This window comes from Jaculus jaculus, chromosome 18, assembly GCF_020740685.1.
Source record: "Jaculus jaculus isolate mJacJac1 chromosome 18, mJacJac1.mat.Y.cur, whole genome shotgun sequence".
Classification (NCBI taxonomy): Eukaryota; Metazoa; Chordata; class Mammalia; order Rodentia; family Dipodidae; genus Jaculus; species Jaculus jaculus.
Genome location: NC_059119.1, coordinates 10,435,516 through 10,452,488, shown reverse-complemented (window position 1 = coordinate 10,452,488; position 16,973 = coordinate 10,435,516). Strand labels below are relative to the sequence as shown.

Here is a 16,973-nt window from a genome sequence, read left to right as displayed (position 1 = left end):
GCAAAAGAAGGAAGGAAGAAAGGAAGAAAGGAAGGAAGGAAGGAAGGAAGGAAGGAAGGAAGGAAGGAAGGGAGGGAGGGAGGGAGGGAGGGAGGAAGGGAGGGAGGGAAAGGGAGAGGGGGGAGGGAGGGAGAGAGGAAGGAAAGAAGGAAGGACTAAAGGAAGGGAAGGAGGGAGGCATGGGGAGAGAGAGGTAGGGAAGGAAGGTAGAGACCAAGCATAGTGGCTCGCAACTTTAATGCCAGCACTTGGGAAGCAGCGGTAGGAGAATGACCATGAGTTCAAGGCCACCCTGAGACTATGTAGTGAATTCCAGGACAGTATGGGCTACAGTGAGACCCTACCTGGAAATAAAAAATTAATTAATCAATAAAAAGAAGAAAAAGAAAAAGGAAGGAAGGGAGGGAGGAAGCAAGGAAGAACAGACAAACCTAGGCTCATCAAACCCTGTCTCAAAGCATCAACCAACCCCCCCCCCCCCAGAAGTGATCGTCTTCTTTATACATTGCATGAAGGACATGGGGAGCTAGACTTCTGAATGGTGTTATGTGACTGTGGTAGAACCCTTAGACCTGGCATATTTGGATGACTTACACTGAATTATTTATTCCTGGGATGCTTTCCTGGAGCTCTACACATCCTCTGATGTGTGAGCCTCATTATACAAGCTTAACAGTTAAGTAAGTTAGGAGAGGCCATCTGCACTGTCCTTGTACCTCCCTCACCCATAAGCCCTCATTTTTCCCCCTTGCATCCTAGGATAGCTCATCGCTTTTGAGCTGAGGCTGTGGCTCAGCAGAACATGTGCCTAACATTGTAGGATGCTCTGGGTTTGATCCAGAGTGCTATGTTATAATGCACAACCCAAAACGCCTTACTCTTCCTAAGTAAGCTTCAAGTGTCTGTCAGTAAGTCTAACCCTGTCCTCCCCATACATAATGAATGAACTTTATTTATTTTTATTTCTGTCTGTGTGTGATGTATGTAGGGTGGTGTGAATCATGGGTGGGTAGGTGCTGGTGTCCCAGGCAGGAGCATGAGGAAACCAGAGAAGAATACCTGCTGACCTCCTCTTACAGTTTCCTGATGAGTTCCTTGAGACAGAGTCTCACTGAACCCACAGCTACGGTTTTCTTTCTTTCTTTTTTGGTTTTTGTTTTTTAAGGTAGGGTCTCACTCTAGCCCAGGCTGACCTGGAATTCGCTATGGAGTCTCAGGGTGGCCTCCAACTCATGGCAATCCTCCTACCTCTGCCTCCTCAGTGCTGGGATTAAAAGCGTGGGCCACCATGCCTGGCCATCTTTCTTTCTTTTTTTTTTTTTAAACATTTATGTATTTATTTGTTTTTAGTTATTTACAGATGGGGGGTGGGGGAGAATGAAAGACTGAGAGGAAGAATGGGCACACCAGGGCCTCCAGCCACTGCAAACGAACTCCAGACACATGAGCCACCTTGGGCATCTGGCTTAGGTAGGACCTGGAGAATCCATCTCTCCAGCCTCTCTTATTGTTTTTTTTTGTTTTGTTTTGTTTTTTTAAGAGAGAGACACATACACAAAGAGAAAGAGAGAGAGAATTGGTGCTCCAGAGCCTCTAGCCCTTGCAAATAAACTCCAGACACATTCCCTACCTTGTACATCTGGCTTTCCATGAGTCCTAGAGAAGTGAACCTGGGTCCTTGGCATTGTGTGCTAGAGCCTCGACTGCTAAGCCATATCTCTAGCTATTATCTTGCTTTTGTCTGAGTAGGGATCTGTAATTGATCCTCCTCGTATCCAACACCCAGGTGTTAGGGTAAATGTTTATGATGACAGCAATCAGCAAACCTAATAACATAGAGAAGAAGTCTGACAAGTAGCTGGCAAGGTAGCTCAGTTGGTAGCATTAGCCAAACAAGAACGAAGCCCTGGGTTCCAATCCCTAATACTGCAAAAACCCAACATGGGAGCCCAGTGTAGTAGTGCACACCTTTAATCCCAGCCCTTGGAAGGCAGAGGTAGGAGGATCACTGTGAATTTGAGGCTGCCCTGAGACTATGTAGCAAATTCCACGTCAGCCTGAGCTAGAATGAGACCCTACCTTGAAAAAACCAAAAAACCCAACATGGTCCCAACACACACTTGTAATCCCAGCATTCAGAGGGTAGAGAGACAGGAGGATCAGAAGTCTAAGGTCATCCTTGGCTATATACCTAATTTGAGGCCAGCCTGGGCTACTTGACACTGTAAAAAATATAAAGATAGCCAGGCATGGTGGTGCACGTCTTTAATCCCAGCACTTTGTATGCAATGGTTGGAGGCCCTGGTGTGAACCCGTTCTCTCTCTCTCTCTCTCTCAAAATTAAAAATATATATATACATAGCCGGGCGTGATGGCGCACGCCTTTAATCCCAGCACTTGGGAGGCAGAGGTAGGAGGATTGCCATGAGTTTGAGGTCACCCTGAGACTCCATAGTGAATTCCAGGTCAGCCTGGGCTAGAGTGAGACCCTACCTCGAAAAACAAACAACAACAACAACAAAATACACACACACACACACACACACACACACACACACACACACACAAAGATGGCCAGATATGTTGGCACAGACCTTTAGTCAACACTACAAAGGCAGAGGTAGGAGGAATGTCATGAATTCGAGGCCAGTCTGTAGCTACAAAGTAAGTTGTAAGTCAGCCTAGAATGATAAAAAAAAACTCAAAAAAAATAAATATATCAAGGAATGGGGATGGTGTAGTGGTTAAGACTTTTGGCTGTTAAACCAAAGGACCTTGGTTAGATTCCCCAGCACCCATGTAAGCCAGATGCAAAAGGGGGCACACGCGTCTGGAGTTCCTTTGCAGTGGCTAGAGGCCCTGGCATGCCCATTCTCTCTCCTTTCTCTCTGCCTCCTTCTCTCTCTCTCTCAAATAAATAATAAAAATAAAGTTTTAAAGAAAATAATTACATATATATAAAGAGGGACAGGGCAGATGGCTGAGTGGTTGAAGGCACTTGCTTGCAAAGCCTGAATTCCCCAGCATACATGTAAAGCCAGACACAAAGTAAGCACGCATTTACCATTCCTCTGTAGAGACAATAGATCTTAGTTAGCACAGAAATCCAGGGATCAATTCAAAACAAGAAAGTGCATTCACCAAACAATCAAAGATATAAGCAAAATAACATTAATAATTAAGACGGTTCATTAATCCAAACTGACAGTAAAGCCAGGTGTGGGAGGCATAGGTAGAAGGAGTGCTCTGAGTTCGAGGCCAGTCAGGAACTACAGAGTGAGATCCAAGTCAGCCTGGGCTAGAGTGAAAGCCTACCTCAAAATAAAACAAAAAGCAAAACAAGCCAGGCGTGGTGGCGCACACCTTTAATTCCAGCACTCGGGAGGCAGCGGTAGGGGATCACCATGAGTTAGAGGCTACCCATAGTGAATTCCAGATCAGCCTGGGCAGGGGGAGACCCTACGTTGAAAAACAAAAAACATTTAAAAAAAAAAAAAAAAAAGGCTGGAGGGATGGTTTAGCGGTTAAGGCACTTGTCTGCAAAACCTAAGGACTCAGGTTTGATTCTCCAGGTCCCACGTAAGCCAGATGAACATAGTGGCGCCTGCATCTGGAATTCGTTTATAGTGGCTGAAAGCCCCGGCACGCCCACTCACAATCTCTCTCTCTCTTTCGCTGCCTGTAATAAATATTTTTTTTTAGAAAAAAAAAAAACAGCTATCATTAGAATGATTAAAGAAGAAAATCAGCCAAACAACTGCTGGAGAGGCTGGAGAGTAATGGAGCTCATGACCGCCAGTGGGAACACCGAGCCAGTGGCAATCTTTCCCATGACTCAGCAATTCCTAAGATTTGTCAGAGAGAAATGAAACCATATGTTCAAACTCCCACAAAACCTTGTGCAAAATATTCATAGCAGCTTTATTCGTAGTAGCAAAGAAACAATTCCAGTGTCAATCAGATGAACAAGATGCAGCATACTGCACAATGGACTTCCCCCAAACAACAATAAACAAACTGATAAAACAATATGAGTTATGGGCTGGAGAGATGGCTTAGTGGTTAAGCACTTGCCTGTGAAGCTTAAGGACCCATGTTAAAGTCAGATGCACAAGGGGGCTCATGCATCTGGAGTTCGTTTGCAGTGGCTGGAAGCCCTGGTGCACCCATTCTCTCTCTCTCTCTCTCTGCCTCTTTCTTTCTCTGTCACTCTCAAATGAATAAAAATGAACAACAACAAAAAAAAACAAAACAAAACAATATGAGTTGTAAAAATTGTCCAGTGACAGGACAGATCAGAGGGGAAAGGTCAAGAAGAATGAATGTGGATTAAGTAACAGTTTTTATCCAGGCATGGTGGCACATCTGTCATAGTACACACCTTTAATCCCAGCACAGGAGGCAGAGGTAGGAGGACTGCCTTGAGTTTGAGGCCACCCTGAGAATTCCAGGTCAGCCTACCTCAAAAACAAAAGAAACAAAAAAAATGGTGCATGCATTTAGCAAGTTCATTTGTAGTAGCAAGAGGCCCTGCCACACCTAGTCTCTCCCTCCCTATAGTTTGCAAATAAATAATAAAAATATTTTTTTAAAGGAACAATTTTTAAACTGTGACAGGAAATGTCTAGGTCATCAAAGAAAAACATAAACATAAACCAAAACATAAATTACACATGGAGAAAACTTTAAAACCTCACCTGGGTATAATGCACACACATGACTTCAGCACTCAGGAAGTAGGAGGATTGAAAAATTCCAAGTCAGGAATGGGGAAATGGCTTAGCGGTTAAGGCGTTTGCCTGCTAAGCCAAAGGATCCCAGTTCGATTCCCCAGGACACAAGTAAGTCAGATGCACAAGGGGGCGCATGCATCTGGAGTTCATTTGCAGGGACTGGAGGCCCTGGCGTGCCCTTTCTCTCTTTCTCTCAATCTCCTTCTCCCTCTCAAATAAATAAATAACATATTTTAAAAATAATAAAATTTGAAAAAAATTCCAAGTCTTCCTCTGTTACATAAGGATTTGGATTTCAACCTAGGATATGGGTGACCCAGTCTGGCTGTTAGCTGTAACCACAACAACTGGGAGGCTGGCGCAGGTCTGCCTCAAATCTGACACTATCTGGAGTTATATAGTCAGCTTCCCAAGCCAGCCTTGCATAGAGGGAGATCCTGTCTCAAAAGGAAAAATAAAGGGCCGTGTGTGGGGGGTGGGTGCTGGAGAGATGGCTTACGGGTTAAGATGCTTGACTGCAAAGCCAAAGGACCCAGGTTTTATTCCCCTGTACCCACATAAAGCCAGATGCTCAAAGTTGCACATGCTTCTGGAGCACGTTTGCAGTGGCTAGAACCCTGCCACAGCCATTCTTTCTCTATCTGCCTTTCTCTCACTCACTCAAACAAACAAACAAACAAACTACTAGTGGACCAGGAAAATGGCTCAGTGGTTAAAGGTACTTGCTTCTAAAACCTGCTGCCCTTGATTCAATTCCCCAACACCAAGCAAAGCAAAATGCAAAATTGGCACAATCTCTTTCCCTCCTTCTGCTCTCTCCCTCTCTCCTTCCCTCCCTATCAAATAAGAATAACATAAATTTGGAGCCAGGCATGCCTTTAATCCCAGCCGAAGCCAGTATGGGGCTACAGAGTAAGTTTAACTGGTGCTAGAGTGAGAACCTGTCTTGAAAAATGAGCAAAAATTATGGAAGCATTCAATAAAAATTTTTAAGAAAAAACTGAGTTGGGTGTGGTGGCACACACCTTTAATCCCAGCAATCAGGAGGCAGAGGTAGGAGGATCGCTGTGAGTTCGAGGCCACCCTGAGACTCCATAGTGAATTCCAGGTCGGCCTGGGCTAGAGTGAGACCCTACCTCAAAAAACCAAAAACAACAACAACAAAAAAAAAAAAAACTAAGCTGGGTGTGGTGGTATAGGCCTTTAATCCCAGTATTTGGGAGGCAGAGGTAGGAGGATTGTAGTGAATTCGAGGTTATACTGGGCTAGCATTAACTCCTACCTCAACAAACAAAACAAAACAAAAAAAATCAAAAAGAAAGTAAAGAAAATGTACCACAGAAAAATCTGGGCATAGCCACACACCTGTGTGACCCCAATCTGAAAGGAAGGAACAGGGAATAAGAGCATTAGTGGGGCCCACTGTAGGACAGCAGCTCCCAGGGGAAGGAGAGATCCCCCACCCCCAGCTCAAGTTAATATGGAGAGGAATGATAAGAGAAGGACGCCAACAGTCTACTTTGTCACGTGCATTCAGAATACATATGCATACATGTGTGTACACATGCACACACAAACATATATGCAACAATTAGCACGCGCATGAATGCAGGAAGGGAAGAGATGGGAAGAAAGGTTTAGCAGGAATGGCAAGGGGATATAAACATGTAGAAAATGGTCAAAAAATATTTTTAGGTCTGGAGAGATGGCTTAGCACTTAAACACTTGGCTGTGATGCCTAAAGACCCTGGTTCGAAGCTCAATTCCCCAGGACTCATGTTAGCCAGATGTACAAGGGAGTGTAAGCATCTGGAGTTCATTTTCAGTGGCTGGAGGCTCTGGCATGTCCATTCTCTCTCTATCTGCCTTTCTGTCTGTATCTGTCGCAGTCAAATAAATAAATAAATAAATAATGAACAACAACAAAAAAAGATTTTTAAAGACACTGATAGGGCTGGAGAGATGGCTTAGCAGTTAAGGTGTTTGCCTGCAAAGCCAAAGGACCCAGATTTGATTCCCTAGGGTCCATGTTAACCAGATGCACAAGGGGGCACACGCGTCTGCAGTTCATTTGCAGTGGCTGGAGGCCCTGGCACACCCATTCTCTCTTTCTCTCTCTCTCCTTCTTTCTCTGTTAAATAAATAAATAAATAAAATATTTTTGAAAAAAAAACACTGATATTTCTATCAGTCTATCTACTTAAATATACTAGTAAGTAAATGAAGCAAAGAAATGAATACATAGAACAAAATTAATTTATGGCCATAGCAATTAGATCAGCAGGTGCTTAGATAGGAGTAATTGACCAGGAGGTTGGAGAAATAGAAAGATTGATGGATTGCTATATGTTCAGCAAAACTGGTTGATGGTGGCGCATGCCTTTAATCCCAGCACTTGGGAGTCAGAGGTAGGTGGATTGCAGTGAATTGGAGGCCACCCTGAAACTACATAGTGAATTCCAGGTCAGCCTGGGATACAGTAAGACCCTGCCTCAAAAATAATTTAGCCGGCACTGGAGGGATCGCTTAATGGTCAAGGCATTTGCCTGCAAAACCAAACGACCCTGGTTTGATGCCCCAGAAGCCACCTTAACCAGATGCACAAGGGGACGCATGCATCTGGAGTTCGTTTGCAGTGGCTGGAGGCCCTGGTGCACCCATTCTCTCTCTCTCTCTCTCTCTCTGTCTCTCTCTCTCTCCCCCTCTTTCTCTGTCAAATAAGTAAATAAATAATAAAATATTTTTGAAATAGTAATAACTAAGCTGGGCATGGTGGTACATGCCTTAATCCCAGCACTCAGGAGGCAGAGGTAAAATGATTGCCATAAGTTCAAGGCCACCCTGAGACTACACAGTGAATTCCAGGTCAGCCTGAGCTAGAGTGAGATCCTATCTTGAAAAACAAAAAAAAGTAAGTAAAAATTGAATGCTGAGTCTGGAGAGATGGCTTAGCGATTAAGACACTACCTGCAAAGCCTAAGGACCCAGGTTCAATTCCCCAGTACTCATGCAAGCCAGATGCACAAAGTGGCAAATGCTTCTGGAGTTTGTTTGCAGTGGCTGGAGGCTCTGGTATGCCCATTCTGTCTCTGTCTCTCTCTCTCTCTGTCTTTAAAGCTACATATGGAGTTAGGCGTGGTGGTGCATGCCTTTAATCACCACACTCGGGAGGCAGAGATAGGAAGATTGCCAAGAGTTCGAGGCCACCCTGAGTCTACATAGTGAATTCCAGGTTAGCCTGGACTACAGTGAAACCCTACAAAAAAAAAAAAAAAAAAAAATTTACTTGTGGGCTGGAGAGATGGCTCAGCAGTTACAGCATTTGCCTGTAAAGCCTAACAACTCAAGTTCAATTCCACACTACCCACATAAAGTCAGATGCACAAAATGGCCATACATCTAAAGTTTGTTTACAGGGCCTATAGGCCCTGATGCACCCATCTCTCTCTCCCCTCTCTCTACCTTGAAAGAAGCGGCAGCAGCAGCAGCAGCAGCAGCAGTGCTGGAGAAATAGCTTAGCAGTTAAGGCGCTTGCCTGCAAAACAAAAGGACCTTGGTTCGATTCCCCAGGACCCAGATAAGCCAGACACATAAGGTGGCAAATGCATCTGGAGGTTATTTGCCGTGGCTAGAGGCTCTAGAGCGCCCATTCTCTCCCCCCCCCCCCGTTCTCTCTTAAATAAATAAAATAAAATATATTTTAAAAGAAGCAACCAAAGGTATTGCAGTATTAATATTGTTTTAATTCTAAAGGAATTCAGGACAATACTAGTAAACTTTGAAATGTTGTCATCATCTGGTTGTTTTCATCTACCTGAGGAGGGCATTCCAGCTGGCACATGAGTAACTATACAGTAAGCATGGGAGGACTCAGCAGTCCTGACTGGAGCAGGTCCAATAAGACCATAGTATGAGCAGAAGATTTCAGCCACAAGGCATATGCTCTTTTGTGAACGAGTTAGAATGACTTTTTTTTTGGGATAAGTGAAAATTTCCTGCAGCCTATCCAACCCTATGTATCTTTCATTCACTAATTCTCACTTTCATGTTTTTCCTAGAAATCAGACTTGACATCAGTCAGGCTTTTCTGTTTTGTCTGTGTGGGGTTTTTGTTAGCTTTTTCTTTTTTCTTTTTTTCGAGGTAAGATCACACTCTAGCCCAGCTGACCTGGAATTCACAATGTAGTCTCAGGGTGGCCTTGAACTCATGGCTAACCTCCTACCTCTGCTTCCCGAGTGCTGGGGTTAAAGGCGTGCGCCACCATGGCCAGTCTTGTTTTTTTCCCCCCTATTTTTTAAAGATTTATTTTTATTTATTTATTAGAGGGAGAGAGAGACAGAATGGGTGCACCAGGGCCTCCAGCCACTGCCAACAAATTCCAGACACATGCACCACCATGTGCATTTGGCTTACATGGGACCTGGAGAATCGAACCTGGGTCCTTAGGCTTTGCAGGCACACACTAAGCCATCTCTCCAGCCTCTTATTTTTATTTATTTATTAGATACAGAGAGAAAGAAATGGATGGAGAGAGGCAAAGCACACACAGACAGACAGGCAGATAGAGAGAGAATGGACATGCCAGAGCCTCCAGCCACTGAAAATGAACTCCAGATGCATATGTCTCTGGCTTATGTAGGACCTGGAGAATGGAACCTGAGTCTTTAGGCTTTGTAGGCATGTGCCTTAACTGCTAAGCCATCACTCCAGCCCTATTTTGTCATTTTTTAAAATTCCTTTTAATTAATTTTTTATTTTTATTTATATATTTGGGTGCAACAGATAGAGAAAAAGGCAGATAGGGAGAGAGAGAATGGGTGTGCCAAGGCCTCCAGCCACTGTAAATGAACTCCAGATGTGTGTGCACCCTTGTGCATCTGGCTAATATGGGTCTTGGAGAATCAAGCCTTGAACCGGGGTCCTTAGGCTTCACAGGCAAGTGCTTAACCACTAAGCCATCTCTCCAGCCCTGTTTTGTCATTTTTTTTGAGGTAGGGTCTTGCTCTTTAGGCCGACCTGGAATTCACTATGTAGCCTCAGCTGGCCTAGAACTCACAGTGATCCTCCTACCCCAGCTTCCCAAGTGCTGGGTTTAAAGCATGCCGGCTGTGGCTTTGTTTGTTTACTTTGTTGTTGTTTGTTTGTGTATTCTTTGATTTTTCCTTTTTTATTTATTTGAGAAAAAGAGGCAGAGATAGAGAGAGAATGGGAGTTCTAGGATCTCCAGCTGTGCAAACAAATTCCAGACACAGGACCCACCTTGTTCATCTGGCTTACATGGCTCCAGGGCAATTGAACCTGGGTCATTTGGCTTTGTAGGCAAGCACCTTAACTGCTAAGCTGCCTCTCCAGGTCTCTGTGTATTTTCTTCATTTTTCTGACTCTGTAGTGAGACCTGAGTGGTGGGTTTACAGGAGTGAGCCATCATAACCTGTGTCTTGGGTCAGTGGATGTGTACATGACATGGTAGTAACCTAGTGTAGTGCAAATCTGGTTCTGAAATCTACCCTACCATCTCTAGGCAAACACTCGATCACAGTGTCTGGGTATGAAAACCAGGATGCCCCTATGTGCCTCTGTGCGGCCATTGAGCACTCGGCATGGACAAAAGCTTTGACACTTGTGTAACAATGTGCACCATAACGAGTAAGATAATTGAAGGCAGGCATAGTGACACACACCTGTAATCCCAGCACTCAGGAGGGAGGCTGAGATAGGAGGATCACCATGAGTTTGAGGCTAGCCTGGACTAGATAGTGAGTTCCAGGTTAGCCTGGGCTAGAGAGAGACCCTATGTTAAAAGAAATAAGCTGGGCATGGTGGCGCACACCTTTAATCCCAGTACTTGAGAGGCAGAGGTAGGAGGATTGCCATGAGTTTGAGGCCAGCCTGAGACTCCGTAGTGAATTCTAGGTCAGCCTGGGCTAGAATGAGACCCTACCTTGAAAAAACAAAACAAACAAACAAAAAAAAAAACAAACAAACAATTTACAAGTGAAGGGAGTAGTTCAATGCAAACCTGGAAGATAGAGGAGAAGAGGATCAAGCATTCAAGGTCAAAGCAAGGCATGGTGGTGCAGGCCTTAAGTCCCAGCACTTGGGTGGTACAGGTAGGTGGATTGCCTACCCTTAGACTACATAGTGAATTCCAGGTCAACCTGGGCTAGAGTGAGACCCAACCTCAAAAAAACAAACAAAGGGCTGGGGAGATGACTTAGCAGTTAAGCACTTGCCTGTGAAGCCTAAGGACCCCGGTTTGAGGCTCCATTCCCCAGGACCCACATTAGCCAGATGCACAAGGGGGCACACACATCTGGAGTTTGTTTACAGTGGCTAGAGGCCCTGGTGCACCCATTTTCTCTCTGCCTCTTTGTCTGTCTCTCTGTTGCTCTCAAATAAATAAATAAAAATTTTAAAAATTAAAAAAAAAAAGAAAACAAAAAGAATTTAAGATCAAGGTAGCTCACTGAAGGCACTTGCCTGCAAAACCTAACAACTATGGTTCAATTCCCCAGTACCCATGAAAAAGCCAGATGCACAATGGTGTATCTATCTGGATTTCATTTACAGTGGTTGGAGGCCCTGGTGCATCCATTCTCTCTCTCTCCTCCTACCTGTGCCTCCCAAGTTCTGGGATTAAAGACATGTGCCACTATGCCCAACTAATAAAATAATAATAATAATAAATATAAATAAATAATAAAACTAACAAAGCAAAAGTAAGCAAAAAACATTGACGATAAATTAAAAATAATTTTAAAAAATCTGAACGTGGGCTGGAGAGATGGCTTAGTGGTTAAGCGCTTGCCTGTGAAGCCTAAGGACCCCGGTTCGAGGCTCAGTTCCCCAGGTCCCACGTTAGCCAGATGCACAAGGGGGCACACGCATCTGGAGTTCGTTTGCAGAGGCTGGAAGCCCTGGCGTGCCCATTCTCTCTCTCTCCCTCTATGTCTTTCTCTCTGTGTCTGTTGCTCTCAAATAAATAAAAGTTAAAAAAAAAAAAGAAAAAAATTAAAAAAAAAAATTTGAACGTTCCTACCACTTCTGCTACGCAGAGAGAAAACTTTTCCTTAAAAAAAAAACATATGTTGGGGCTGGAGAGATGGGTGTGGAAAGGGATTGTCATGGTTTATGGTCTATACTTATGGAAGCTGTCAATAAAAAAAAAAATCTAAATATGGGACTGGGGAAATGGCTTAGTGGTTAAGGTGTTTGCCTGTGAAGCTTAAGGACCCCGGTTCAATTCCCCAGGACCCACATAAGCTAGATGCACAAAGGGGCACATGCATCTGGAATTCATTTGCAGCGGCTAGAGGCCCTGGCATGTCCATTCTTTCTTTCTCTCTATCTGCCTCTTCCTCTCTCTCTCTCAAATAAATAAATAAAATACTTTTAAAAGGGGGACCTGAATAGATGGGTCTGCATGCAAAGCCTAACAACCTGGGTTTAATTTCCTCATACCCACATAAAGCCAGATGCACAAAGTGGCACATGCATCTGGAGTTATTTGCAGTGGAAAGAGGCCCTGGTGTGCCCATTCTCTCTCTCTCCTTACAAATAAATAAGTGAAAATAATTTTTTAAAGAAGCAAAAGGCACAGTATGCTGTGTGATTCCCATAAGAAACACATGGTACATTGATATTTTAAAAAATACTTTATTTATCTGAGAGAGAAAGAAGCAGACATTGAGAGAAAAAAATGGACATACTTGAGTCTCTGGCCCTGTAAACGAACTCCAGACATGCATGCCACCTTGTACATCTGGCTTCTGTGGGTCCTGGGGAATTGAACCTGGGTCTTTTGGCTTTATAGGCAAGCACCCTAACTACTGTGCAATCTTTCCAGCCCTCATTGACTTTTGGAATTTATTTCAGGACTGGCATGGTGGCTTACGCCTTTAATCCCAGCACTCAGGGGGCACAGGTAGGAGCATTGCCATGAATTCAAGGCCACCCTGAGACTACATAGTGAGTTCCAAATCAGCCTGGGCTAGAGTGAGACCCTACCTGAAAAAAAAAGCAAAAACTAGGTCTCATGTATGCCAGGTTAACCTGAAACTAAGTATGTATCTGAGGATGGACTTCTTTCAACTCCTGATTTTAACACTTCTATCTCTAATTTAATGCCTGAAATAGACATTCCAATAACGGAAGTATAAAACAGGATATTAAGTAGCGCTTTTCATGATATACTTCTAGAGTTGGGAGAGGGTATAAAGGTGGTGGTTGTGTGGGTGGATCATATGAGGAGAAATAGAAGATGTGTCGTGTCTTAATTATCAGTATTCTAAAATGAGCAAGCAAATCAGCATTATTTTCTGTGTCTGGACATGAAAATTTGTGCCAGGCAGTTGCATTCTACTGTGCCTGGCACACTGCTCACTATGTGGTCATGATTAATGGAAAATGTCCAAGGCAATGCTGGGCAGACACAGGAAACTCAAGGTGGTCAGTGAAATCACAAAGCAATGCAAGGCTTGGCTGTCAGTGTTACATTTAAAAGTTATACAACCAGGAGCACAAATGAGACAGATCCTGTCATTCAGAGTCACAGTCCAATGTGTCCTTCCTCTCTGAGGACAAACTTTATTTGCAGAAGAAAACCTATGATCATATTCAAATATTTTTAAATTAAACATTGATAGTAGCAGTCTAGCACTTGAAATCAGCCCTTAAGCATCTCTGTGGTAGGCTAAGGCTAGCCTTGCAACATCCAACAATACCATATGCTTTTTAAATTAACCCTTCTAAATTCTGTACAACGCTCACAACACAGACAACTACCTTATAAACCAATCAAGAGACTGTTAAATACTCATCATACAATCCCTGCAAAGTCAACAGGCTGATTCGTAAAGGTCAATGAATGCCAAAACTAAAGATGACACAATGAAGATTTGAGATTGAGCAATGATAGTTTGGCTTTAAGATCTCAATCACTAATCACTTTACACATTTTAAGTTGAACTCACATGTCTACAGACTGTTGTTTTTTTTTTTTTTAATTTGGGAGGAAAAAAAATCACAGGGTTTAAATAGTATTTAATGGAAGATTTCTTAAAAATCCAAGGACCACAGCTGTCAACTTCTCACCTATGAAGCGGAAGTGAACACTCTGGTACAACACCAGGAATGCAGGTGTTGCCATGAGAGCTATGAAGGAAAATGAATTTTATTCACCATCCTTTGCACATAAACTTTTCCTCCTGCAAGACTTGTGTAGAGTTGAGAAATCAAGGATGCTTATATGTGCATTATACAGAACATCAGAAAGAGGGAGGAAAAAAAGAATCCTGGTTGACTGACAATCTATATACCTTCTGACAATCTAGAGTCCTCCTCCTCTGTGCTGCAGATCCACCCTCATGTGACAGAAAAATACCATATGAAATGGAAAAATATCAAATATCATTTAATCAACAGCTGATTACCTTGGAAACTTTGGGCTTCTTTTCCCTCTGGGGCCTCTTGTTTTCTTTTATAACCTAAAAAAAATCAAATTGGAAAATGAGCTTCCATATAAATAATAAAAAAAAAAGCTCCGGCTCACTCTCCCCACCCTCCAATTTTTTATTTTTATTTTGGCTATTTCTCTGTCAAACTCCTTATACCAGTTAATATCATCAACATGTTTGCTAGGCACGACCTAAAGAGCTTATGTAAAATGCACACTTTAAAAGTCACTGGGAAAAAAAAAAAAAACCTTGCATAAAGATGAAGGAGGGCAGTACCCTTTCTCCCCTTAAAGTCTGTCTTAATTAGCGTCGGCATTCTTCACGGCGAAGCCCATGAGGTAGCCATCTTGCTCGCTCCTGCAGAGGAAGCCCTGTACAGTAGAACAGTTCTGCAAACTGCTTTTGGTATTATCATGGTGTTTAAAGGCAGCCCTGGCCTGCCAGCACTGTGGACGTGCTGGGCATGCCTTTTGCAAAAACAGCCCCACACAGAGGGCAGCCAATCGCAAGGCAGAGCTTAGCAACTCCAAAGTGATCTTCTGAGCCTAGCCCTTGCTAGACAAAGGATCCCTGTGCAGCTAGGCTCTCACCACAGGACACAGGCAGCCACAAGCTGCGACATGGAGTTCTCTGCAGAGGATCTGGTCTGCACCGAAATCACAGGAGGCTCCAGCAAAAAAAAAAAAAAACAACAAACAAATAAAAAAACCCACAAAAAAACAAAACAAAATAAATAAACAAACAAACAAAAAAAAAAAACAATGCACACAAATCCCCCAGGTCACCGGTGGCAGAGGCTCCCAGATTAGTAACCTCTGGGTGGCTGCCAGAGCTGCACTGAGCCAGGCGGGGTGCGCTCCTCAGCAGGAACCATACAGGAGATACATCTGAGCCTGGGGGGGCACTCGGGCTTGCTGAAACTCTGGAAGGTATTGTGCATTTTTACTTTATAAGGCAAGGCTCAATATTGGCGATATTTAAGGCAGGGAGGTTATGTGAGGACAGTGTAGGCTCAGCTGTTGGGCTGTGTGTCTCACTCCGGCGAACCACACCTCTTTGCAGCCGGCACTTTGCCCAGAAACACAGCAATTTGATTTCTGTCAATAAATTTCCAATGACAAAGGCAGATGAAAAAAAAATCAGCTACTTGAAAGAAAACGGAGGGTGAGGCAGAACTGGGGGTTGGAGTCTGTAATACACTTGCCATTCTGATTCCCCTCCCCGCAAAGAAATACCCGCCTTGCCAGAAGGGAAATTTGAACCTTGAAGACAAAAGGGCACCTCTGGCTCTGCTCACCCCCAAGATCATCAGCTGTCACTGCGCAAACCGCCCCTCAGAGTCACCAAGCTTGTCCTCGTGTGAGTGAAGTCCCTCTGAGCACCAGCCTGGTGATGGCACACACCCACTCCTTTTGCCAGGACCAAGCCACCCTCTCGCCGCACACAGCTGAACTGCGCCCAGGGCCAGCACAGGGAGCTGGCCATGGTTGACACCTGCCAGACACCAAGGAAGGCAAGAGCAGGTCTCCTCCAGGTAGCCCCCTGGCGTTACAACCAGCACTAAGAACCACTACTGCGACCGAGGATGTTACCCAACAGAAGGCTTGTTTCAAGGTCACTGCCAAAAAACTGTGCTGTGCACAGGCGGGCCACAGTCCCATCCCGGCCACCTTGACAGCTGCACATAGATCTTGGGAAGCCGGCCGAGCTCCAGCCTCCCGGGGCCAGAGTTTCAGCACTGCATCAGCCGGATTGGCAGGGTGACTTTGCCTGGCTGCTCGGCCAAAAGATGGGTTTTCCACTTGCACTTGGATTCGAAACAGATTCCCACAACCAGAAATTGGGAACTGAGTGAGGGCCGGAAGGCCTGCTTTCCATCTCCTCAGTCCCTAATCTGCCACGAAAGCACCCTTTCCTTGCTGAATGAAGCCTGAAGTCCAATGGACCTTCTAGTCCCACTTTAGTCTTTTGGCATCTGGAATTGAACCCAGGGCCCTATGCATGCATGCACTCCCATTCCCTGCTTTCCCACCAGGATTCCCTCTTGCAACTACACCCCATTTGTTTTTTTAAAAAAATATTTGTTTAGCTGGGGGTGTGGTGGTGCATGCCTTTTATCCTAGTACTCTTGGAAGGCAGAGGTAAGAGGATCCCTGTGAGTTTGAGGTAAGTCTGGAACTACAGAGCGAGCCCCAAGTCAGCCTGGGCTAGAGTGAGACCCTCCTCAAAAAACAAAAAAGCCGGGCATGATGGTGCACACCTTTAATCCTAGTACTAGGGAGGCAGAGCTAGGAGGATCGCTATGAGTTCAAGCCCAACCTGAGACTACGTAGCGCTCTCAAGGTCACCCGGGCTAGAGCAGTAAGACCCTACCTCAGAAAACAAAACAAAAAATTATTTATTTGAAAGCTGGGCGTAGTAGTGCACGCCTTTAATCCCAGCACTCAGGAGGCAGAGGTAGGAGGATCGCCATGACTTTGAGGCTACCCTCTTAGTGAACTCCAGGAGAGCCTGAGCTAGAGTGAAACCCTACCTCAAACACGGCCCCTCCAAAAAGAAATTATTTGAGAGAGACAAATGGATAGAATGGGTGCTCTAGGACCTCCAGCCAGTACAAACGAACTTCAGATGTAAGCACCACCTTGTGCATCTGGTTTATGTGGGTACTGGGGCATGGAACCTAGGTCCTTAGGCTAAGGTCAAGGCTTAACCATGTGGTAGTATGTATTCTTTCTTTCATTTATTTATTTAATTTGGGTTTTTTTTTTTGTTGTTGTTGTTGTT

The 16,973-nt window shown here is 44.3% G+C and overlaps 1 protein-coding gene across 2 annotated transcripts in view; it reads right to left on the bottom strand.

Moving 5' to 3' along the window:
* The window catches only part of Tet1 (tet methylcytosine dioxygenase 1), an 88,863-nt gene that overhangs the window by 41,832 nt on the left and 30,058 nt on the right, over positions 1–16,973 (bottom strand). Inside the window, exon 3 of one of the 2 annotated variants that reach the window (XM_045137286.1) lies at positions 14,166–14,219. The exons of the other annotated variant lie outside the window; for it this stretch is intronic. Coding sequence (XP_044993221.1) covers positions 14,166–14,219 — 54 coding nt within the window. The remainder of the gene's footprint in view (positions 1–14,165; positions 14,220–16,973) is intronic. 2 annotated transcript variants of the gene reach the window in all.